The following is a 27,343-nucleotide window of genomic DNA, read 5'->3' as shown; positions in this document are numbered from 1 at the left end:
TTCTGCAGTTTTCACTGGATATCCCCTTGGGCCTGGCTCACAAAGGCTGCATTAAGCATCCTCTGGTTCTCTGCAGCTTCAAGATCAAATGGGGTGTAAAGGCAGAATGCCTCACACAGTCTCTCATGTTATTGGCTCGGGCTTTCCCCAGGCTCCTGGAGCACCTCAGTGGTCTTACTCATGTTCATAGCCTTTTTCCCTCCTTCTTTCATTCCATGTAACAGGGCCTCCTGGTATCATTCTAGCATTCAAAGGCCTTAGATTTCATTGGGGTCCCACTGGGGTCTTCTTCAGGAAAATAGCTTTGGGCATATGCCTGGGTGTTAAGAGTGGCTTCTGGTGAATATTCCTCTAGGCAGCCTCAGCTTGTGTGACTCTATGGCGCTCTTTGGTGTTAAATAATGTCAATAAAAGCTGATGACAGTGGGTTTATGAGTTTGAATTATGGACTGCATCAAATCAATCATAGCTTGGGGCTTTTCTGTATACAAGGGGGTATGGTTTTTCCAATTTAGGAGGTCTGTTGTGGTGAAGGGCTGATACACGAATATACGTTGTCCCCCCTGCATCTGTCCATCCTGATCATAGTAGAGAGGGCCCTGTGTTACCCTCAATGGCTTTTCTAGGGCTGCCTGTCAGCCCTGAGTGAGGAGTGGGCTGCTCTCATTTCCCTTCTGTTCTCCAGGGTTCAGAGACTTCCCCCTAGGAGGTGGTTTGGAGTCTGATGTCTGGGGCATAATGGGTGAGGAGGCTTCAGATGAGCTACAGACCTCACTATTCCTTGCTTAGTCAGTAGCCAGTAGGGGAGGGTATGAGGGTACATATGGTGGGGGCACTTCCTCTGGCTCTCTTGCTAGGACCGGCATTTTTGGTTTAGGCTTGCACCTAGAGGAGGCTATTGCCTGTGCCATCAGAATCTTACAATTTTCCTCTAGGCATAACTGAAGCCAGGGTGGCTTTATCAGGACTACATTCTGCCATGAGTCTATATATGGGAATTGGTCTGGGTATCCTGGGCCCCTGTCACTACTTTATATATCTTATTGATTAGTCCCCTGTCCAAGGAGCCCTCTGAGGGCCATCCTACTCCAAATGATGGCCACTCTATTTCACACAAGGTACAGAGTTTTCTAGGGGTCAATTTAACTCCATAGTCTCCTGAGTATCACTTTTTAAAGTTCTTAATCATGCATTCTAAAGGGGTGGGTTTACTTTGCTTGCCACCCATTTCCTTCAGTCCTATCAGATGACACGCATACACACAAGGGAGGGTAGGAGTAGGAAAATCGGGTTTTGGAAATTCTCTTCATCCGTCTCCAGTCGCTTCCCTCACAGAAATTTTCAGGCACCTCTTAGCATTGGTGGGACAGAATAAACCCCATGTCAGGACTTCTCCAAAGAGAACCACCCTAAGTCATATGAGGATTGCCACGAAACCAGATCAGGACTCAATTCTTGCTTCGACCTTAATTGGTCATCTCATTTACTCCCATCCATTCAACAAGCTCTAGCCCTCCACCCAATCCTTTAACCTTAGAGTCATGGTTTCACCTCCTCCTCTCCCCCGAGAGGGTTTTGGAGGTTAGTTGGGTGACTCTTGGGAGGTGATCCGGCTCCCCTTCCATCACTTAAGGATGGGCCTATTAAACCAGAATGAACTCGGGTTCTTACCAGTCTGTCGGGTGGTGCTCCCTGCACTGGTTCCTGTGCCTCTCTGGGTTCCATTGTGCTCTCGGGAGGGCTAGGCTCCTACAGGTCTATTGGTCTGCTGTCACCAGGCAATGTCACCACCTCTGGCATCCCAGGGATCATACCCCGGAGACAAGGGAGGTGAAAGCACCATCTCTGTATACCGTCTCCCGATCCCAGATGAGGCCCCAGAAATGTTGGAGGAATTGGCAGGACACTGAGACTTATAATGCAGGAAGCAATGTTTATTGTACTGGTACAGGCCCAGTGGATTCACATCCAAAGACTGAGCCCCAAACCAAAGGAGAGCTTCACCTTTTATAGACCAGTTCCCATGCTTTTGGAGACCTATAGCTATGTTTATCTACGCAGAAGCAATGTACAGAAGCCAGAGTGAATAGGTTAGTTTTTCCTTATCTCATTAACACACATGTTTGCACTGCCCCTGGCAGGGTCTTGTGAAAGAGGCCATAAGTTATTTATTCCCTGGGGCTTGCATTTTCCTATATTTGCCTTGTCCTTCCTTGTTTTTGTTATTGATCTGCCTCAATTCAAAAGTATAATTTTATACTTAGAGTCAAAAAAATTGTTTAAAAAAAATCTAGTCACCAATTAATTATAGTCAGTAGATAAATGGAATAGAAATAACTGTGTTGTCCAGAGGAGCTACTCTAAGTAAAAGTTAGGAGAGCTAAAAATTGCCTTGCAGGAGTGGAGAGATATACAACAGAGGGGAGTTTTTCTATAAAAATATGGTAAGGTCCCAGGAATTCCTGATATTAACAGAAATAAGTTAGATTTTTAAATCAGAGTCACCCTGAGTTCACACAAAGTAGAAGAGCAGACATTTCTGTAAAATTTAACTTCTGCTACAGTTCTTCAAACTGCATACTGCCATCTGGTGACTTGGAGGTGTTATTAAAAATCTAGTCTTTGTATTCTACAAATGAGAAAGGAAGTCATGATGTATAGTGGCCTATCATTTACTAAAAAATGTCACTTTGTAATAATTCCTCTAGTTATTGTCTCCTACACTCCAAAGACTGGAGCTGCATATGTACACATTAAAATACACTTTACTTTATTGTAAAACACGTATAGTCTGTTATGTGTCAGACATTATATAAAAGGCTTTAGAATATAATTCATTGTGACTTAAATATAAAGTCTCCTAATGTATAATTTAGAAAATAAGTATGACATATTTTAGAAATTATAATGGCAGAATATCCATTTCAGCAACTGTCTTCTATGTTTATTTTTCTTAGATCAATCATCATAAAACTACAGAAAACTGTAGCCTTATAAATAAATGGTATACATTTTTATGCTGACAACAGTGTTTTCTTATTTTGGTTAATCAAGTCAGTCATCAAAATATAAATACAAAATATAAAAAGTTTTTTATTTGATATTCAATGTAGTAATGGAGGCTAGTAAGGAGTAATCACCCATATATATTTTATTATTTATATATGTATTTATTTCATAAATGTTTGCAGATTTAAATAAGTTCTGAATGTTAGGTAATATATAAGTACACATGAAAATAAGTTTTCAATGATAGCTTGAAGTTAGAATCATAGGCAGTAAGTAAAATTCACTGAGTGTTAACATCTTAGAGATCATCTCATCCAGGCTTGAAAAGTTATTCTCTTTCAGGATAAATCTTACTACATAAGTGTTTCCTTTAGTTTGCACTGTGTTTATTAAACACATGTAAATGCCGTTGTGTGAGGCACACTCTCTCCATTTTACCTGGTTCCCACCATGATGATCGTTTTTCCCCCAGTTTTACTGAGTTATCATTGACATACAACACTGTATAAGTTTAAGGTTTACAGCCTAATGAATTGGCTTACATACATCATGGAATTATCACAATAAGTTTAGTGAATAACCATCATCTCATATAGATACAAAATTAAAGAAAGAGAAAAAAAATCTTTTTCCTTGTGATGAGAACTCAGGATTTACTCTCTTAACAGCTTTCATATATAACATAGAGACAGCAGTGTTAATTATATTTATCATGTTGTACATTACATCCCTAGTGCTTATTTATCTTAAAACTGGGAGTTTGTACCTTTTGACTGCCCTCACCCAATTCCCCCTGCCCCCCACTTTCACCTCTGGTAAACACAAACCTGATATCTTTTTTTTTATGAGTTTGTTTTTGAAGTGTAATTGAAGTATAGCATTATGTTAGTTCCTGGTATAGAACATAGTAATTCTATATTTCTATATATTTAAAAATGATCATGGGACTTCCCTGGTGGTGCAGTGGTTGAGAATCCACCTGCCAATGCAGGGGACATGGGTTCGCTCCCTGGGCCAGGAAGATCGCACATGCCATGGAGCAACTAAGCCCGTGCACCACAACTACTGAGCTGGTCTCTGGAGCCCATGAGCCACAACTATTGAGCCCACATGCCACAACTACTGAAGCCTGTGTGCCTAGATCCCATGCTCTGCAACAAGAGAAGCCACTGCAATGAGAAGCCCAAGCACTGCAATGAAGAGTAGCCCCCACTCTCCACAACTAAAGAAAGCCCACACACAGCAATGAAGACCCAACACAGCTGATAAATAAATAAATAAATAAATAAATAAATTTACAAAAAAAAAGATCATGATGATTAGTCTACTTGTGATGAGTCACCATACAAAGTTATTACATAGTTATCAACTTTTCCCCACACTGTACATTTCCTACTTGTGACTCACTTATTTTGTAACTGAATGTTTAGACCTGTAAATTTCCCTCACCTATTCCTCCCCTCTCCTGAGCCATTCCTCACTGGCAACCACATGTTTATTCACTGATCTATGACTCATTCTGTTCAGTTATGCTTGTCAGTTTGCTTTGTTTTGTTTTGTTTGTTTGTTTTAGATTCCACATATAAGTGGAAATCATACAGTATTTGTTTTCTATGTCTGACTTATTTCACTTAGCATAATAGCCTCTAGGTCAATCCATGTTGTCACAAATTGTAAGATTCTGTTCTTTTTTATGCTGAGTAATATTACATTGTGTGTGTCTCTCTCTCTCTCTCTCTCTCTCTCTCTCTATATATATATATATATATGCCATTTTCATTACCAGTTCATCTGTTGATGGGCATTTAGGTTCCTTCCATATCTTGGCTATTGTAAATAATGCTGGAATGAACTACAGTGTACATATGTTTTGTAATTAGTGTTTTTATTTTCTTTGATAAATACCCGAGTGGAATTGCTGGATGATGTGGTAGTTCTATTTATAATTTTTTCAGGAGTCTCCATACTGTTTTCCATAGTGGCTGCACCAATTTACACTCCCACCAACATTGCATTCTCTAAATCCTCTCCAACACTTGTTATTTGTTGTTGATAATAGCTATCCAGACAGGTGAGAGTTGATATCTCACTGTGGTTTTGATTTGTATTTCTCAGAGCATTAGTTATTTTGTGCCATTTTAACATTTGTATGTCTTCTTTGGTAAAATGTCTATTCATATCCTCTGCCCATTTTTTAACCCAGTTGCTTATTTTTGGTATTTTTGTTATTGAGTTTTATAAGTTCTTTGTATATTTTGGATATTAACCCCTTATCAGGTAAATTGTTTGAAAATATATTCTCCCACTCAACTGTTGGCATTTTCATTTGGTTGATAGTTTCCTTCACTGTGCAAAAGCTTTTTAGTTTGACATAGTCCCATTTGTTTATTTTTGCTTTTGGTTCCCTTACCTCAGAAGACATATCCAAAACAATTACTAAGACCAATGTCAAGCAAGTACCGCCTATGTTTTTTCTAGAAATTTTATTATTCCAGTTCTAACATTTAAGTCTTAAACCATTTTGAATTTATTTTTCTACATGGTGTGGGAGAATAGTCCAGTTTGATTCTTTTACATGTGGCTGTCCAGTTTTCTCAGCATCATTTATTGCAGAGGTTGTCAAAGAGACTTTTTTCCCTCCATTGTATATTCTTGCCTTCTTTGTCATAGATTAATTGCCCATACAAGTGTTTATTTCTCAGCATCCTGTTCTGTCCCATTGAAATATTTATCTGAATTTGTGCGAGTACCATACTGTTTTGATTATGGTAGCTTGGTTATTGTTGGAAATTAGGGAGTGTGATACATCCGGTGTTGTTCTTCATCCTGAAGTTTGTTTTGGCTTTTGGGGTCTTTTGTGTTTCCATACAAATTTTAGAATTATTTGTTGTAGTTCTGTGAAAAATTCCATTGGTAATTTGACAGGGGGATGGCATTGAATCTGTAGATTGCTTTGGGTATTATGGTCATTTTAACAATATTAATTCTTCCAATCCATGAACACAGTATATCTTTCTATCTGTGTCATCTTCAATTTCTTTCAACAGTGTCTTATAATTGTCTGAGTTCAGGTCTTTTACCTCCTTAGGTTTATTTCTATGAAGCTTATTCTTTTTGATATGATTGTAGATTGGGTTTTTTCCGTAATTTCTCCTTATGATAGTTTATGGATAGTGTAAAGAAACACAACAGACTTCTGTATATTAATTTTGTATCATGCAACTATCAAATTTGTTGATGAGTTCTAGTGCAATAATTTTTTGGTGGTGTCTTTAGGATTTTCTGTGTATAGTATCATATCATCTGTAAACAGTGACAGTTTTCCTTCTTCTTTTCAAGTTCAATTCCTTTTATTTCTTTTTCTTATCTGATTCCCATGGTTAGGAACTCCAATACTATGTTGAATAAAAGGGCTAAGAGTGGGCATCCTAGTCTTGTTCTTTATTGCAGCTTTTTACCATTTATGATGTTAGCTGCAGACTTGTCTTACATGACATTTATTATGTTGAGGTATGCTCCCTCTATACCCACTTTGTGGAGAGTGTTTTATCATAAACAGATGTTGTATTTTGTCCATCTATTGAGATGATCATAGGATTTTTATTCTGCAATTTGTTAATGTAGTGTATAACATTGATTGATTTGTCAATATTGAACCATCCTTGCATCCCTGAGATAAACCCCATTTGATCATGGTGTATTTTTTATGTATTGTTGAATTCGGTATACAAGTATTTTGTTGAGGATTTTTGCAACACTGTTTATCAGGGATATTGGCCTGCAATTTTATTTTCTTGTGATATCCGTGTTTGGTTTTCATATCAGGGTGATTCTGCCCTCACAAAATGAGCTAAGAAACATTCCCTCCTCTGAAATTCTTTGAAATTGAGAAGACTATGTATTTACGTTTCTTTAAATGTTTTGTAGAATTCAACTGTGAAACAATCTGGTTCTGGACTTCTGTTTGCTGTGAAATTTTTTTATTACTGATTCAATTTCAGTGCTGGTAATTTGTCTCTTCATATTTTCTATTTCTTCCTTGTTCTTTTCTAGAAATTTGTCCATTTCTTCTATGTTTTCCAGCTTATTGGTGTAGAATTGTCCTCTTATAATCCTTTTTATTTCTGTGGTGTTGTTTGTAACTTTTCCTTTTTTATTTCTGATTTTATTGATTTGTGCATGCTCTCTCTTTTTTTCCTTGATGAGTCTGGCTAAATGTTTATCAATTTTATTTCTCTTTGCAAAGGACCAGCTCTTAGTTTCATTGATCTTTTTCGTTGTTTTTTTAGTCTCTATTTTATTTAATTTTGCCCTGATCTTTATGATTTCTTTACTTCTACTAACTTTAGATTTTGTTTGTTCTTCTTTTTCTGGTTCCTTTTGTTGTAAAGTTAAGTTGTTTAACATTTTTCTTATTTCCTGAAGTAGGCTTTTATTGCTAAAACTTCTAAGAATTGCTTTTACATTGTTTTGTTTTAGTTTTCATTTGTCTACAGATATTTTTAAATTTCTTCTTTGATTTCTTCATAAAACCTTTGGTTATTTAGTAGCATGTTTAGTGTACACACGTTTGGGGTTTTTGAAGGGTTTTGTTGTTGTTGTTGTTGTACTTGACACCTAGTATCATAGCATTGGGATTAGAAAAAATGCTTGATACAATTTCAGTTTTCTTAAATTTACTGAGACTTGTCTTGTGGCATTGCATGTCCTCTGTCCTGGAGAATGTTCCCTGTGCACGTGAAAAGAATATGTATTCTGCCTCTTTGGAATGCCATGTTCTATGGGTATATGTGTTTATATAGATAGATAGATAGATAAATCATCTTGTCTGTGTCATTTAAAGCCAGTGTTTCCTTATGGATTTTCAGTCCAGATTTTGTGTCTAATGGTATATGTAGGGTGTTAAAGTTGCCTTTTATTATTGTGTTACTATCAATTTCTCCTTTTATGTCTGTTAACATTTGTTTTATGTATTTAGATTCTCCTATGTTGGGTTCATATATATATATATATATATATATATATATATATATACACACACACATATATATATATATATATATATATTTACAATTGTTATATATTCTTCTTGGATTAATCTCTTGATCCCTATGTAATAGTCTTCTTTGAGTGCTGTTACAATCCTTGTTTTAAAATTTGTTTCACCTGATATAAGTATTGCTACCTGGCTTTCTTTTCATTCCCATTTGCATGGAATACCTTTTTCCACTCTCTCACTTTCAGTCTGTGTGTGTCTTTAGATCTTAAGTGTGTACCTTATAGACATCATTTGTTTGTGTCACTCTGTGTCATTCAGCCACTCTATGTCTTCTGATTGGAGCAGTTAGTACATTTATCTTTAAAGTAATTGTTAATAAGTATGTACTTATTGCCATTTGGTTAACTGTTTTTGAATTGTTTTGAATTGTTTGGTGGTTCTCTTTTTCTTTTTTTGGTTCCTTTCTCCTTTCACTCTCTTCCCTTGTAATTTGGTAACTACCTTTAGTGTTACATTTGGATTCTATTCTCTTTTGTGTGTGTGTGTGTGTCTATTATAGATTTTTAGTTTGTGTTTACCATGAGGACTATATATACACACACGCACATATGTATATGTGAGACAGAGACATCCTATTCTTCCCATATGTATATGCGTGTGTGTATATATAATCAAACAAAATTTAAAAACCCTACATTTTTTACTCCACCATCCCCTTTATTGTTGTGACATCATATTTTATCTTTTTGTTTTGTGTATCTCTTAACTATGTATTGTAGATATAGATGGTCTTACTCCTTTTCTGTTTTAACCTCCTACTAACTTTGTACATGGTTAATTTACCACCTTTACTCTGTATTTGCTGTTACCAATGATATTTTCCTTTTTGTAATTGTTATATTTCTAGTTGTGGCCTTTTTGTTTAGAAAAATCCCTTTAACATTTCTTATAAAGTTGGTTTGGTGGTGCTGGATTATTAGCTTTTGTTTGTCTGTAAACTTTTAATCTTTCCATCAAATCTGAATGAAAACCTTGCCAGGTAGAGTATTTCTGGTTGTAGATTCCCTTTCAGCACTTTAAATATGTTGTGCCACTCCCTTCTGACTGAAAAATCAACTGCCACTCCCTTCTGACTGAAAAGTCAACTGATAACATCATGGGAGTTCCCTTGTTCATAACTTGTTGCTTTTCCCTTGCTTTTTAAAATATTTTCCCTTTATCTTTAATTTTTGTCATTTCAATTACAGTGTGTCTTGATCTGGTCTTCTTTAGTTTAATCTTGTTTGGAACTCTCTGCGCTTCCTAGACCTGGATGTTTATTTCCTTTCCCAGGTTAAGGAAGTTTTTAGCTATGATGTCTTCAAATATGTTCTCTGACCATTTCTTTCTCTCTTCTCCTCCTGGGGCCCCTATAATGTGTATATTACTATGTTTTATGCTGTTGCAGTGTCTCTTAAACTGCCTTTCTTTTTATTCTTTTTTCTTTCTCTGTTCACTTCAGTGATTTCCAGTACTCTGTCTTCTAGCCCACTGATCTGTTTCTCTTTATCATCTACTCTATTGTTGACACATTCTAGTGTATTTTTGCTTTCAATTATTTTATTATTTACCTATGTTTTGTTCTTCTTTATATTTTCTTACTCTTTGTTAAAATTTTCTAACTTCTCACTCTGTTCATCCACACTTCTCATGAGTTCTTTGGACATCTTTATGATCATTACCTTTAACTCTTTATCAGATAGATTGCTTATCTCTATATCACTTATTTCTTCTTCTGGGGTTTATCTTATTCTTTATTAGGAACATATTCTTATGTCACTTCATTTTGCTAATTTGCTGTTTTTATTTCTTTGTATTTGGTAGGTTATCTATGTTACCTGACCTTGGAAAAGCAGCCTTTTATAGGAGACAGAGACATCCTATTCTTCCCAGCAGCACACTCCATTCTGGTCACCAGAGCTATATGCTCTAGGGTTGCCCTGTATGTTGACTATTTTGACTGGATGACTATGTGGGTAGTCTGGTAGGCATGGCTGGCATTTGGTCCAGTTAGTTTTTAAGCCCTGCCTTGTACAGAGGCTGCTGGCTGCTGGTGGATAAGGCTGGGGTAGGTTGTGGTATAAGTCCTGACTATACCTTGTCTCCACCCCTCCTACCTGTCTTGTTTTCTTCTTTAAATTTTTATTTGTAGAAGATCTTTCCTGCAAGTCTTCTGGTCTTTCTCATGAATAGTTGTTCTTTAAATAGTTGTAACTTTTCTGTGCCCATGGTTAAGAAGTGAGTTCAGGGTCTTTCTGCTATGCCATCTTGGCCACTCCCACTCCATGATTGTTGTCTTATATTTTCAACTGCACAGGCATTCAAGCTTATTTCTTTTGAGCAATCAAAATCCCTGATTTATAGATGAAGAAGAAAACACAGGAAGGTTAAATTATTGCTGCAAATCACATAGCTAAATAGTACTAAAGTTAAGTTTAGTTAATCTTGTGATTCTCACAACAATGTTTTTTATAACATGAATAATAATAACAGTTTCAATTGTTTTCATTTATTGTGTTATACAATGTGTTGTAGCACTTGCTGTATATACATTATCACATTTAAGTCTTAAAAAAATTTTATGAGATAGTTTTCTTTAGTCTTCATTTCACAGATAAAGAAGCTGAGATATGAACAGTGAAGCAGCTTGTCTAAATCTGGCTTCACTCAGCTGCCTCTTTTACTTGATGAATGTTATTTCTTCTTTTAATTTGTATAACTTTCTAGATTGTCTCCAAATATTAGGTTTTGAGAATCTTTTATACCATAGCTCAAAGTATTTAGAAAAAAAATAGGTTTATGATTAGAAGTTGACAAAATATATCTCTCTGAAATTTTTAGAAGGAAATAATTGCTTTTCTTGGTCAGTTATGTAACATATTTTTATATGTCAGGGAATTTTTCGCAGAAACCTTATAACATATATATATAATTAATTATGTCATCTTGCCTGGTAAGGAAAGCATAGTGAAGTATAATAATTTGCCCAAGGTGACCATTAATAAAGAGTTATACTATAATTTGAACCTAGGTCTTTTGCTTTCAAAACCCTTATTTTTTATAGCAATATTTTAAAATATATTTTTAAGATTCTATCTTAGAGGGGAAGTATTTCAGGCAGAAAGGAGAGCTAGGGCAAGGGCCTAAGAATATTACAATAAACACAGCAAACAAAAATCCCTGCTCTCATCAACCTTAAATTCTATGTGCGGGGGATACAGTAGACAAAACAAATAAATAGTTTGTTAGCAGATAAGTGCCAAATTAAAAAAAAATTAATTAGGGAAAAGGAATAAGGGATGTGTAGAGAGTGATGGGGATCATACTTTTTGAAACATTATCCAGGAAAGATTTCTCCTTGAAGGTGATATTGAAATAAAGACCTAAAGAGGGAAAGATGACAGGCATCTGAGGGGAAAGTGTTCCAGATGGAGAAGACAACAAGTAAAAAGTCCCTGAGGCAGGATAACACCTGGTATATTTGATAAAATGCAAGGAAACTAGTGTGCTAGAATGGAGGGAGAGAAGATGTATGTAGTAGTAAGAGATGACATCAAAGAGGCAACAAAGTGTAGATGGTCTAGGGCCTGCAGGCCATCGTAAGTAGTTTGACTTTTCCTCTTTGTAAGATAGAAAACCATTTAGGGCATTTAATATAACTTTATTTTAAAAGAACCAATTCTGGCTATTGTGCTAAAAAATTGACAGAGCGCAAAGGAAGAAGCAGGGACACCAACAGGGTGATATCACAACAGTCAAAGTGAGAGATGCCTAGGTGAAAGCTGTAGAGGAAGTTAGATGTTATTGGATTCTGGATATATTATGAAATAATATTAGTAGGACTTGCTCATGAATTGTATGTATGGTGTGAGAGACTACTTGATTACAGATTATTTTTGTATTTTGTTTTAACAAATGAAAAAATGGAATGATTATTTACTCTGTTGGGAAATATTATGGCAATGATGTGTTGGCAGGTGAAAATGGGAGTCCCAATAGGATATGTTATGTTTGCAACACTTATTAAACATTTACATGGAAATGTCAAATAAACCTGTGTGTGTGTGTGTGTGCGTGTGTGTGTGTGTGTGTGTGAGTGTTGCTATTCAAGGGAAGTGTCCAGGCAGAAATGTTTGGTAATTATTTGGTTTATACATGTTTTTTAAATGCAAGGGCTAGGTTAGATAACCTTGGGAATGATGTGGACTGAGAAATGAAATACGTCTAAGGAAGGACCATGAAATGTCTAGATATTGGGGAGATAAAGAAGAACAAGCTAATGAAAGTGAAGGGGAGGGCACAGTAAAGAAGGAGAAATCCAAGTGAAGAAATTGTTTCCAGAAGAGTGTGATCAATTCTATCAAATACTACTGACTATAGGTCAAATAGAAGAGAACTGAGCAACTGATCTTTAAATGAAACAATGTTGAGGTCACTGGTTACTTTCACAGTAGTATTTGGACAGTGGTAGAGAGACAGCCTGATCTGAGAAGCTTAAAAGAAAATGGGAGTTTTTTTGCAGAAGGAGTGAACTTGGTTCACGCCTTACCTAGAGGGAAAAACGAGATCAAAGACATACAAATTTTCCTTCCTGCTTTTTTTTCTTTTAAACTTTGGAGAAATACCACTATGAATGCTACTGATGATGTCAGAAGGGGAGATGGGTCTTTGATTAGATCAAAGATAATTCACTTATGATAATAAGATGAGAGACCATACAGATACAGATAAATGGATAGCTATTGTGGTGGTGTTACAGACTGGCTTCCCTGGGAACCAGACTTGGTGAGATGGAGTTCAGTGCAGATGATAATTTTAAGAAGTGCCCTTGGAATCACCGACTGGAAGGGAGGAGGAAAAAACAAATGTGGGAGAATAATTTGAGCTGTGATGCAGGCTCAACAGGAGCCCCAGGTGACACTAAGGAGGATGTCAAAAGCTAGAATGGCTTGTCAGGGTTGTCTGGAGTTGGGCCAACAACTCCAGGCAACCCTGAGAGTACAATGGTCAGGCCATAGGCTGTGTGCTACCTAAGGAAGGGATATAAGCTCAGATGAGCTGATTCTCTGTAGCAAAGGCAGTCCCGGGGAGGGGGGGGAGGGGGCGGGGGGACTGAGAGCTAGAAGCTGTTCTCAATGGAACTCCCAATAGTTTGGACAAGTCTTTCATTGAAGGGGAATATGTGGTATACACTACAAAGCTCCCACAGATGGAGTATATGTATGTATTTAGATTACTGCTATTTTCTTTACGAATTATAAAGGAAGAAGTGGGGGAAGGGGCAGAAGGTTGTTTTGAAAGAGAGTAAATGTAAGCATATTGTCTAGAGGATTGAGAAAAAATGGACTCCTTAAATGTACTGGAATTACCAGGTAGAACAAAGGGCCTGTCTGAGATTAATGGTCATGAATTTAGAGCAAAACTAGTCATCATTGTTGATGTTTTTTTTTCCATTTGCATTCCCCTTGCCCCGAGCAGAATAGGAAGTTCAATTTAGCCAAGGTTGAAGTCGTATTTGAATAAAATGGAAGGAGAAAGGGGTAAGGAGTCAAGGTTGTAGATGAGGAAGTGATTATCTAATTAAATATTATAAAATGTAAAATAGCTAAAGAGGATAGCGAGGCTGAAAATTTTGAGAGATGATAAAAAGATCTAATAGTTTTAGAAATCAATGTGTGTACTAAATAACTTGCTGGTTGTATTAAGTGACACACTTGCCCCATCTCTATTGGTCTGTAATACTCAAAATCCCTATACATGCTCTATTACGTCTGTTGTATATATAAGTTTCAAATGCTCAGCCTTATAATTTCCTGAGACCTTAATGAATTAAGACTAATTTGAGTTTGGAAAAAATAAACTTAGAAGCAAGCGAATAAGGATTATTTATAGAATTGCTTACTCAGAGTGCAGAGAGTTAAGTCAAATGTACAAAACCCTCTGCCAGGTTTCAAAGACTATCATCACATTAGCTAAACATTTGATATTATTTCACCCATATATATTATTCACAATTGAAGTAGATTCTTATAACACACATCAAGATACCAAAGAAAAGACGTAAATTCAGAAACATTTTTATCACATTCTTTGGCTAATTTATCTTTTTACAAAAGCAATTGCAATTTACTGTTTCACCTATAATGTAGTTAAAGTCATCTCTTTCAAAGCACACGTACACTGGTGTGCTTTGGTTTCCACTTAATCAGTGAACGCTTTGGCTGGATGATTTGTGTGTGATAAAATGTAAAGTGAAAATAGTAATACACAGCAAGAGATTACACATGTGACCTGTTACATATATCACCAAGAAAGAAAGGGAATGAAGAAAATTTCCTTATAATAAAATCTATAAACCTCTTGTAAATTTACCTCACCATGTCTCCAGCTACATCTTAATTCAATTCTTAATTCCATGTAATAGATGGAACTGTATTTTTTGAGATATCTCTAATTAGCTCCACTGATATTCTCAAAAGACTAATTTTATTAAATAATAAACATTTTCAAAAGGTGATATGATGCCCCATTCACAGATGACTTATAACAAATATATTAAAGGATTACTTCATGTGACATAATAAGAAAATGTCTTCAAAAATCACATTGATCAAAATATTCAAAATTAAGAGTATCAGAATAACTCTAGATTAAAAACATGCTAGTTCCCAAATTGAATTTATCATGTTGGAGGCCCAAATCCTACCTGGCTATGAGTTTTTATTCTCATTACTTAACCTTAGTGAATGACAGTGTCCTTATCAATATATGGGGGTAATAAGCCCTGCCCGATCTGCTTATAAATTGATCACAAGCTCATGAGCTCACATTTACCAATAAAAACCCACAAAACCATGTTTCTATGGCTTTCAGTCAAGGTACCATTCAATAATCAAATTTTTATTTAAGAAAACAATTATTATTATGAATCTTGCTTGTTATAGATTATCTTATGAAAGACTTTAGGTGTAAACAAATAGCTATGTATTAAAAATGCTAATTTAATTCTCAAAATAAATTTAGGAATTATTTTTTATTTTATCACCTCTATGTCTTTATCTGTCAGAAATTTTTTTTTTAATAAGAGCTGCTTATGAAGATTATTTTTAAATTCCTAAAACCAACTTGGTCTAACTTCCAAATATTAAATTGCTTTTTTCTTAATACATTTTTTAAAAACAACCACACTGAGTTTGATTTGCCAGCTCACTGCTTATTAACTATATGACCAAAGCCAAGTTTTATTTGCTTTTTACAAAAACTTAGTAATCTTTAAAACAGAGAAATTAATATTTAATTTCCAGGAAACTTGGCATGGAGTAGTATGCTAGTAGCTAGTGTATTTACTCTCTATCCCTTCTTTTATTTCCCCTTATATTTTTGACATTTTACATTGTCAAAGATAGTTTCTCCATGAGGACTGACCAGTTTTTATTACAGGATATTTACATTGGACACACAGAAAATCTGACAGTGATCTGAATTATTTTGATGATATAATAGGAACAACAACAAAACTGATAAAAGACTTCAATATGCAATCACTTTGCAAATGAGGCAGCAAATACCAAGTCAATAGTAGAAAACGTATCAGTCATTTTTATAGAAATCCTAGAACTTAAATCCATGAGGCCCCTCAGATACATCACTCATCTTAGTTCCTCAATCTTACAATCTTACATAATGAATCTGATACCCAAAAGTTAGTAATATTTAATGAAACTACTAGTTTATTAAATTTATTAAAACAGACTAGACTCTGATACGTAGTCTAAAGTGTTTTTGCCTTTTTCGATGGTTTCACTTTTTAAAAACATTCAAAGTCAACTTTATGAATTTTTGAATTCATAGTGAGTTATCTCTATATTCAGAGCACTTTTAACATTAGAGAATTAACTGAGAATGCCTGGATCATTGACAGTCTAAAACTTACTGAGCCCACCTATAGGGTGAATTTATAACCAAATGCAATTCAAAATGATCATCCCATTCCCATTGCGTCTTCCAAATGAATGACTCCCATAAGCCAAGCATTGCCATTTATTCTGAACAGATCTAAGACTAGGAAGTTAAAAACCAGAAGAGAGATGAACCTCAGCACTTCATTGCTAATTACGTAAGATTTATCCTCTTGCCTTGACCCTTTTCCCTCACTTCTCCCCAATAACTAACCAATCTCTTATATTTAGCATACATAATTGTAAAGTTAGTGTCCAAAACCCTGTCACTCTCCAACACTTTAAAATAATTCACCATTCTAGGGAGTACTTTCTGAAATACTTTTACTTGTGTGTGGGGGTGTGTGTGTAGCTCACACTACACCTACTTAAAGTGTTTCAGTAGGTGAAGAACATTTCTAATTGGTTTGAAAAGTTGCTCAGCCTACTGTACCACCCATAGTGATCTTTACGAAGCCTTGCAGAAGAAATCCCTCTTAGACCTTACTATCTACTGATACTGTACTTCTCCTGAGTTACTAGAAAGTTTTGATCTTAAAGTAATCATGAATCCTAAGACGGGGGACATATCCATATTTGTTTTGACCCTCTTAAGTTTATGAGTCAAATGTTATGATCTACTTCCAATAACTTACAAAAGTCTGTGACATATATTCTTAAGCCCTCATGTTACCCTACAGGATTTTTGCAATACTCATTTTACCTTCACCTGGAATTTGTCAACTACCTGTTTTATATTTTGTATTATATGCATATATATCTAAGATATCTGAAATCCTTTGTGGAATAATGAAGGAAAGAAAAGAAAAGATGGAAATCAGAAAGGCAGGCTGGTAGGCAAGAAGGTTGGAGGAAGAAAAGAAAGAGCCCAGAGTGTGTGTGCAGTGTATGTATGTATATGTGTTGGTGTGCATATGTTTGCAACATTCATTTAGGGGAATGGCGTGAAGTGCTATATGTTACATGCACATGGTATATACTAGTAACCTGTAAGTATGGCTGTGACAGCTGAAGCTGTGATGGTTTGGGCTCTTAAATCTATTTGGTAATATAGGTTCCTCTGATCTTTGTCTATGGACAGTGGGACCAAGTAGGTATGATTAGTTCATTTATCTATAACCTCCCTTTACAGCTTTTCTGTATCATCAATACCTAACATAGTGTTTAGCGTATAGTTTGCACTGAAAAAATATTTGTTAAATGAATTAGGAAATGATTTGTCTTATGTATGGTCAATATGCTTCCAATCACACATTCCAACTATATTCTGTCATGTGAGGCTCTCAGTCACATCATTACTTGTATACCTCTTTTTCTTTGTATAGTTCATCTAGGATGAATAGGTGTAATAATTCTGTAAGCCACAGTTCTAGTTAAAGCTCCATGATCAAACACTGCATGAGTTTCTGAACTTGGAAAAAAGGGTCAGAGAAAAGACAAGGCCTGAGGCCCTGTGATCCTTGATCACAAACTTTTTCCATATTATTACTTGTCCGTGTGTTTTATAGTAAATCCAGAAAGTTTATTTCAGTTTATAATCTGAACTTGAATGTCAGAGTCCTTGAATTAAGATTTTTATTTTTAATCATTTTCCCTTAAAGATCAAAAATAGAATATAGGAACAGATAATTTTTACTTCCTGTAAGTGACAATAAAATAATCAAAGTCTCATCCATAAAAGCTCTTGTTCTTTTTTTTTTCATCTCTGTCCTTGAATATAGAATGTTTAATCTATTAAAGTAATGTGATAAGCACTCAAACTAAGTTCTCTGATGAGTACCTCCAAAGAAACTAACTGCTTTCAGTTCACAGTGAGATCAAAACAACCAGCTGTATTTTTACTCAGACTATTCTCTCTAGCTTCCATTCCCACTCCAACCAACAATTTTTTCACATCAGTTTGGTCTCAGATCAACCAGAATCTTGCCTGACAAGAGGAACACTTTTACATTATAAATAATAGTGTTTTATTCCTTTTTTCTTTCTAGGAGGAAGGATTTAAATGAGAAAAACACACTCTCCATCAAAGTGTAGGCTTCTTCTGAGCATTCCTCTGTCTTTATGAAACAATAATAATCTATTCACAATTAAAAAAAAATTATCCTTGTACTGCTACTGCTATAGCTCTTAGGAAATAATGACACAGAGACAATTCCATGAGAAAATGTTAAATTATACCTGTATTAACAGATGATACAAAATAAAACAATTAGAGCCGAGTGTTATGGTTTGAGTCGTGATTTCAAAACACAATTTAGGTCATAATTATTCTATAATTTTCTTTTCTTTTTTGTGTTTAATTTCTAGGCCATGTCTGTACTTCAGAAGTAGACATTCATTTAGGACTGTTTGCTATTAAAATATTTTTTAACTGCAATAGGTTGATCTGAAATGTCATAAATAAGCACAATATAAACTTGCAGTAAATGAATTGAAAGCTACATACATACTTTTCGGAAAACATTTAAGAAATTCAGTTAAAATAAATTGATATCCATAGCCTTCCAGAATTCATAAATTCAATGAGGATGAAAAGAAGAAAATAAAACCGTGTAATCTCTAAAGAGATATTACAGCCCCACCACAACCACTGCCTCACTGTGCTATGTTTCTAAGAGTAATCAAAGGAAGTCAAATGAGAAAGCTTGCCATGCTTTGTTTTCAGATTCAGGTCATTTGTTCGAAAAAAGACAGCATCTGTCTCTAAGGGTCAATGCACATGAGTTTAAAGCCATGAATCATATAAATTTGAAAATGAATGAACTTGACTTTTATTAGAAGTTAATGTGTATGTTTTCAAACCACCAAAAAAAGTAAAAGTAGAATAATTCTTTCTATTTTGCTTTGCCACTTTACTTAACTATTATTTATATTAACTATTATACACTTATTTACAATGAAATGAAGAATTGTGTGTAAAATCCTAAACACTTTTTTTCAGTAATAAATTACTCTTTATTTATTCATTATAAATAGATTGATCCTTAATGATTTTGAATGTATTTTAAAAGTTTGATTGTAAATTCAGCAAATAAGTAAACAGTAACCCATCTCTCAAAGAAAGTAAGTTACAGGATCCCTTTTAGAATGTTAAAATTAATGATTTCTCTCTTTCATATCCATTCAGTATATTTTCTCGACTGCTTACTCTCACCATTTGTTAGGTTAACAAACATTAAATTTAAAGGTCTACATTGTATTACTATGAAACATACTATTTTAACATGAAATGATGAAAAGTTTCAAAAAATCTATTTTATGATTGGTAAATAATGACAGGAAAGGCAGAACCTTTTCAAGAAGCATTTCTCACCAGGGGAACCTGACTTTACAAACTGGGAATTTTGGGAGAATGTTTATTTATAAAAATATTGAATTTCTACCATTTCCAAGAAACTATTCTAAAAATCACTTCTTTGATCAATCTAGTCCAAGAAAAAGGAAAGGTACATATGTACTGAGCTATTAATAGATTAATAAAAAATAAAATAAATATAAATAATGCACATCATCCTTTTTTTAAGACCACCTTAGTTTTAGGAAAATATTTTTAAATTGTGCAAATGCAACATAATTTAAGGGAAGACAATTGAACCCCAGTCAATGCCTTAGTTCTTTATTATACAAGTGTTTTGATAACTATAATACTTCTAGAAGTAAAATTAATGAATAAAATTAATTTGTACACACCATTCCAGGCTTCCATAAAATGAAAGTAACATGACTTTTTCACTCACATTTATAGAAAAGAACATCTTGTATCTTCACTATATTTTGTTCAAGCACACAGTCTTTCTAATTTGGCAAATTCATGCTTGGTTTTACAACCCACTCCTAGCATGACAGATAATGAGGCAGCAGGTTGGACACCAGGCACCCCAACCACTTTTCTTTTTGTTCTTACTATGTATAGATGGGCTTGATTAACTAATCAAGAAAAATTAATGTGTAAAAATTAATATGTAGAAAAATTAATATGTAAAAACTGTTATAAAACTACAATAACTATTTAATGTGTTATAAAAGTATTTTTTAATTTTTTCCCACACTGGCAATTTGCATGCACTAAACATAGAAATTAGGAGTGTACATATAATCTGAAAATTGTGGTATTTAAAATTGGCTGGTAGAGATTTGTTGTTCAAGCCTTCCTATCACTGCTGGACAAACAAAAAAGAAACTTTGCCTGGATAATGATAGAAAAGTAAGTACAAGTTACAAAAGTAGTAATTCTTTAAATTCCTTTTTGCCTTTCTTCTAAACACTGTGTTATGTTGACAGATCTGGGAAATTTTAGTGGCCGGACAAGAAGTGCAGTCTCTGTGAGGGAAGGCCAGGGAGTTGTTCTGATGTGCTCTCCTCCGCCTCATTCACCAGGTACAGTCGGATCCCATTCTCTTTTGCTGCTGCTCTCTTTTACTATATGCTCATTCTTTTTGACAGGGTGTTGACTGGGGAACATTCAGGTGAAATGTGCACGGTTTTTCTTGATGTGTAGTAGAGTACCAGATAAGTAATTAAAGACCGTATACTTTAAATGCCACTGGACAAGGAGACTGAGCTCCTCTGATAAGATTGTTTTATTGCCTTTCTAAGTGTTGACTGTCCTGGTTATATTTCTGCCTGCCACCAGTGAGGAATATACTGCTTGGAGCACAATGAAAGTGATAAGCTGAGAGAGTAAAAACTTTTCAAAACTATTTGGAATGTCAGAGTTGGGTTAACTGAATACCAATGTACATCTTGTTTCAGAAGATAAGCAGGAAACTGGGTTGTTTATGGTGCAGTTTGTGACACTGGAACAAAAACTGCTAAGACATTTTTTTGAGTTTCATACAAAACTATAATTTACTTGTTATTTTCTGACTACTTGAGTTCTTGTTTGTAAAAGTCATGGTAATAGGTAAGTACTTCTTGGGGTTTGGAGCAACAGAATAGTAAACTGTGCTCAGATTAATTATCTTCTCTTTTGCCAACTCACAGATAATTATACCTATTTTGTTCCAGTCCTATAATTTGAGATGGGTACCTCTTTGTAACTCAGTCTAGTTTTCCTATCATATAATTTAAGAAAGGCCAGCATCAATTAGAGAGAGAGAGAGAATCAAATGTCCATTTCTACCTCAGAAATAATAAAGATCTTAGAATTAACAACTGGAAACAGAATTCAAGATCCTGGTACCTCAATCAATTTTTCTTCTTTGTTTAGAGTGAAAGCCATACTTGTATTATTAATGTAGCATGGGGACCCAATTTTGTTCTATCATAGATAATCCTTATCATAAGTTATAATAAAACCTCAATCAGTTTTCTTAAAGTTTCTCATCTTTATCTGACCCTCCTAACTTTCTTTTGAATTGAAAGAAAAGTAAACTATGTTTCAACAGAAAATATTTTTGAAAACATTTTACTTTGAAACACAGATGATAATCACTATGAGGAATAATTTCTGAGTTGTACCAACCTAATTCCTATATGCCAATTCAGTCACTCCAATCCTTTTGTGAGCAGTCTGTGAACTTTACGGAAAACATATCTAGTCTTACCTGCATGTGTTTTACCTTTTTAAAAAATGGATTTTAGTAGGTTTAAGAGAATCTTATAGAATTAATGTTATGTCTAATGTTTTGTTATTAGATTTTGTTTGAAAAGAAGCATTAGATAAATAAGTGTTAGTCCCAGTGACAGGGCAAGAATAAGGATGCAGATGCAGAGAACGGACTGGAGGACATGGGGTTGGAGGGGCAGGAGGCGAAGGGGAAGTTGGGACGAAGTGAGAGAGTAGCATAGACATAGATACACTATCAACTGTAAAACAGAGAGCTAGCAGGAAGTTGCTCTATAACAAAGGGAGATCAACTCAATGATGGGTGATGCCTTAGAGGGCCAGGACAGGGAGGGTGAGAGGGAGCCACGGGAGGGAGGGGATATGGGAATATATATATAATTACAGCTGATTCACTTTGGTGTACCTCAATAGCTGGTACAAGAATGTAAAACAATTATATTCCTATAAAGAGCTTAAAAAAAAAATAAGTGTTAGAGATAAAAATGAGGGGAAGATGGAGGAGGGTGGGGAGGGAAAGGAGGAGGAGGAGGAGAAGGTGGACAAGAAAGCAATAGATTCTACAGAGGATGAAAGTATCCATCATCAGATTTACAGCAGTTAACAATATGCAGTGACCCCTGTGGGAAATAAGCAAGATTTTTCTGAGATACAATCTATGTTGCAAGGCTGTTGATATGTGTTAAAAAATGAGAGAGAATGACATAAGAAGCAAAACTGCAAGATTACACAGAGACAGATTATCCAATTGGCAGAGAAAACTGTATGCAAAAGATTTCTAATGGGAAAAATAGTACATTGAATTGTATACATGATAAGCATAAGATAAGAATATGTATTAATAATTGATTAAATAAATAAAAATGTGATCTCTTATTGAGATCAACAGGAATAAAGCCAGCTGATTGCTATTGTGTCCTAAGAAAATCAGACTGATTAGATAATTAAAATCGTAGAAGAGGTTATATCTACTAGGTACTCATGTTGAAGTGTTATGCTGAATGACCTACTCAAACATCAGTGTTAACACAGCAAAGTTTTGGGAGACACATGTATGACCCAAAATAACAGGAGTAGCTCAGCATTCAGGCCCATGTCTAGCCCTTAGAAGATGAGTAGTTATCCCCTGATCAGCCAAATCCTATAGTATATCTTTAGCTTTTTTTGTTGAGCATGACATTTATATTCTGGCTCCAGCTGAAACTCGCATGTCCCCTGAAGACATGGCTTCCACGGCAGCCCTTTAAAGTTATTGCTGTTTATTTTGCCAAATTGTGTGTGTGCCATTCAGAATGATGTTGGAGCATATATCCTCCTTTCTCCTCATTGCCTATTCTCCCTTCATTCTCCTTACAAAATAAAGACCCCTCAATTTTTAAAATTTCAATTTAGACTACGCTTCCTTGTTGCAGTCATTTACACACTGCCAGTTCATTTCTCTTCACATCCTGAAGATTTTGCCTTCTTTTCTCCATTCCAATGGCCTTGTTTCACAACCAGTCTCAGCCACTTGATCTGTTATTACCAACAGCTACAATCTCTTAATTACCACATTTGCAAGCTTCTGTTCTCTGACTAGCATGAACTATCTTCTGCTCACTGCTTCTATTACCCTGATTTTGGGAATCTTTTAACCTCATTGAAGTCTACAAATCATTGATTCTATTGCATTTTCACCTTTCTCCCCGTACTTTGATTCCCACTTTTCTCCTTCAGTTATTATCATTTTCTTACATACAACCGTAATTTCTTCATCCTTCTTTTGTTTCACAACACTGACTAGGCAGTCGGCAAAATCCTAATTAAAATGAAAGTCCATTTTTCAGCCTACTGCATGCCTGAAAGTACTCAGCTTAATATGACTATAAGAAGAATTTCCTGGCAGTCCAGTGGTTAGAACTCAGAACTTTAACTGCTGAGGGTGAGGTTTTGATCCCTGGTGGGGGAATTAAGATCACACAGGCTGCATAGTGAGGCCAAAAAATAATAAATAAATAATCTGTAAAAAAAATACTTAAGCACACTAATATAAATTTCAGATCCAAACTATGAATTTCAAGTGCATTTATGCTGACCAGAAATTTAGGGAAAATCCGCAAACCTAGTCCTTTCACTGTAATTTTGTCAGACCTTCAATATGCCTCCCATTGTTCAATTTTTCTCCCACCCTCACTTTCAACTGAGAACCATTTCATTGTGAAAAGAAAAGCAGTTAGAAGATAACTGCCACAAGCCTTCATCACCACATCACACACTCATTAACAGCTGTATTCACACTCTAACTACTTTTTTTTAGTATAGACGCACTGCTGTACTTCTAAGGCCAATCCCTCACTCGTGCACTGTAATTAATCCTTTTTTATCTACTTAAAGACATTGCTTCAGTAATTCTCCTTCCTCTTTTCTACATTTTTACCAGAGATTGTTTACTTTCTTCTGGGTCATTTCCAACAGAGTGCAACCATACTGTCCCCTCCTCCATCTAAAAACAAAACAAAGCAAAGTAAACCTCTCTTGACTCCTGTCCTCTTTCAGCTACCACCTCATTTTTCTGCTCCTCTCCATAGCAAACTCTTCAAAAGCTTTGCCTGTACATGCACTATCCAATCCAACTCCAATGCTGTCTCTCTGTCCCTCCACCCTCCTTGTCTCTAACTTTTTAGCAGATTTATTGAGATCCAATTTATATCCCAGAAAAATCACCTATTTTAAGTGTACAGGTCAATGAGTTTTCATGTATTTAATACAGTTGTGCCACCATCACCACAGTCCAGTCTTAGATATTCCATTATTTCTCAAAGGCATTTCAACCCATGTCCCCATGCAATCACTGATCTACTTTCTGTCTCTATATTTTTACCTTTTCTAAAAGTTTTATTTTAATGGAATCATACAGTGTGTAGTCTATGTGCATGTGTGTGTGTGTGTGTGTGTGTGCAAGCTTCTTAATGTTTCTAAGGTTCATCCATATTGTGGCATTTATCAGTAGTTTGTTATTTTATATTGTTGAAAGTATCCCATTGTATGGCTATACCCCATTCTGTTTATCCATTCCTCAGCTGATGACATTCGGATTATTTTCAGTCCTCATGTTGGTCACTCCTTCCTTTATAAAATACTTTCTTGCCCACAGTCTTGTTTTCCTCTTACCTTACTTTGTAATCACCTGTGCTGATTTTGCCCCATCTCTTCAAACTCATAATCTTGCAGCCCCCCATGTAAGTGTCAGTCTTTGAACTTCTTTCTTTAATATACCTTCATTTCTTTGAACTTCATCTCACAATAATCTTTAAATACTGACATCTCCCAAATATATGCCTCCAACCAGGAATCTAGCTTATACATCCAGCTGCCTACTCAGCATTTCCATTTGCATGGTTAATAGCACCTCAGGATTACCCATGACTAAAATTGAACTGCTGGTTATATCTTCACCAAATAAGAGGTCTTTTCCCCCTCGGTTAATGGCAATTCCATTTCTTGCATTTCATCAGTGTTTGAGACATTCTTCTCACTTTCTTGCACACCCCACGTACAAACCATCAGCATTTTTATTGGTCCTACTCAAAATTTTATCCAAAACCTGACCATTTTTCATAGTTCTCTGCTAGTTCTCTAGTATAAACTACCATTATCTCTTACCTGGGTGATTGCAGTAGCCTCTTAACTAATCTCCCTTATTTTTGCCTTTACCTTTTTTTCGATCTGTTCTCAGCATAGTAGCTAAGAGTGATTTCTTAAAACTAATTTGTATCATGTCACTTCTTTTTCAAAAACTCTCCAAAAACTTCCCATCTGCTAAAGACTGAATTGAGTTACCTCCAAATTCATATGAAGCTCCAGAATTTGGAGATGGGTCCCTTGGGAAGTAATTAGGTATAAGAAGGCCCTGAGAGTAGGGTCCTTATGATGGGATTAGTGTCCTTAGAAGAGATATTAGAGAGTTCGCTGTTTTTCTCCACAACGTGACAATTTAGTGAGAACACCATCTACCTGTCAAAAAGAGAGCTTTCAGCAAAAAACAACTATTGTGGAAACCATGATATCAGACTTCCAGCCTCCAGTATTGTATACTGTTGTTTAAGCCACCCAGTCTACGGCATTTTGTTTTGGCACCCTAAACAGACTAATATACTATCTCATTCAAAGTCAAAGCCAAAGTCCTTACAATGTCTTGGAGAGTTCTCACCATTTAACTCCACCTAATCACTCTGACCTTATCTACTATTCTCCCTTCTACTTTTTCATATGTGATCATATTAGTTTCCCTGATGTTCCACAAGTAACTGGGTATGGTCCTGCCTTGAAGCCTTTCCAGTTGCTATTCTCAATGCCTGCCTCCTCTTACACTGGGCATATGAATGACTCACTTCTTCACGTTCATATCTTCCTTCAAAATTTACATTCTTGGTAAAACTTTTCCTAATTTTCCACTTTTGATGTGGACCCCCACAATTCCTTTCCTCTTTCTCTGCTTTCTTTTTCTCAATAATGCTCATTACTTTCCATATATTGTAGAAATTTACTAATTGTTTATTCACTGTCTCCTTGAATTAGAATGCAAATTTCATGAGGACAGAATTTTTGTAGTTTTTGTTCAGTGTTGAAACCCCATGCCTAGAAAAGTGACTGGTGAAGAGTAGGAGCTCAAAAAATATTTGTTGAGTTAATATGTATGTATAATATTCATAAATAAATTGGCCAAGGTTTTTCATCCATACATAACTATCAGAAACTTTGAGAAAGAAATCATAAACAAGAACAAGGCAAAATGGATCAACTGTGTAGTAAGAAAACTTTTCTTACCATTCACCTTTTACTCATAATGATGTTGTAAATTATAGAATAGATAAATGAAACATGATTTATATCATCAATATAGAAGAAGAAAGTGGAACATTTTATATTTTTCCCAAAAGAACAAACTGTATGAATGATTGGATTTATTAGTTTAGATCACAATCATATGGCAAAGTAGTGAATTAATCCTAGTGCAGAAAGAATAAGCCAGGGTTACTCGTCAAGAGAAGCCTTGCAATTTCATCCCTGGTCTGGCACCTGTTAGCAACAGCCTCAACAACTGCCTTTGTTTTGGTGGGATGAGATTGTGCACTGTGAAATGAGTAAATAACCAGATCCATACTAAAATCTCAGACCCAAATTTCTGTCATACCCAAATAGCCATGCAGATCATCACAGCATATCTGGTTAATTGATGCTTGATTCTATTTCGTTCCCCCTCTTATTTTACTTCCTTCTTTCATATTATAATTGGTTTATTATTTTATTTTATCAGAACTTTATTAAGTGAAATAAAGTGTAGGAAGTAAAAGTTTCCTAATATTTTTATCTCCCCTAGTAGATTATATGTCCCTTAAGGGTACAAAACTTTCTACCTCATATTTATATCTCTAGTACTGAGTGCAGTACCTGACACTTAGTAAGTGTTCATTAAGTGCACATTCAATAACTGAATAAATGTGTTGATTCTAACAAGAGTTTTTTAGGGTTTAGACATTTTCTATCAGCCTCCTGCTATTAGTTTATCATAACAAAGTCATATTTATGACAGATATTTGGGTCACCTAATATCACATTCAAATATTATTTCAAAGTATAGCAGTTACTAAGATTTAGTGGTAACTATGTGAATTTATATTGATAAATAGTTTATATATCAGAAAAAATTAATAATATTAAAAAATAGCCCAAAAAATCCATTTTCTCATTACCTCAAATGGATGTACAATGCACTTTTTTTTCTGTGAATAA

At 35.1% G+C, this 27,343-nt stretch overlaps 1 protein-coding gene across 1 annotated transcript in view; it reads left to right on the top strand.

Moving 5' to 3' along the window:
- The window catches only part of CNTN5 (contactin 5), a 1,287,027-nt gene that overhangs the window by 880,039 nt on the left and 379,645 nt on the right, over nucleotides 1-27,343 (top strand). The window contains exon 7 of the mRNA XM_057750478.1: nucleotides 20,287-20,382. Within this exon, the coding sequence (XP_057606461.1) occupies nucleotides 20,287-20,382 (96 nt within the window). The remainder of the gene's footprint in view (nucleotides 1-20,286; nucleotides 20,383-27,343) is intronic.

This window comes from Hippopotamus amphibius, chromosome 9 (genome assembly GCF_030028045.1).
Source record: "Hippopotamus amphibius kiboko isolate mHipAmp2 chromosome 9, mHipAmp2.hap2, whole genome shotgun sequence".
NCBI lineage: Eukaryota > Metazoa > Chordata > Mammalia > Artiodactyla > Hippopotamidae > Hippopotamus > Hippopotamus amphibius.
The sequence above is the reverse complement of the archived record's forward strand: the minus strand, read 5'-3'. Positions and strand labels throughout refer to the sequence as shown.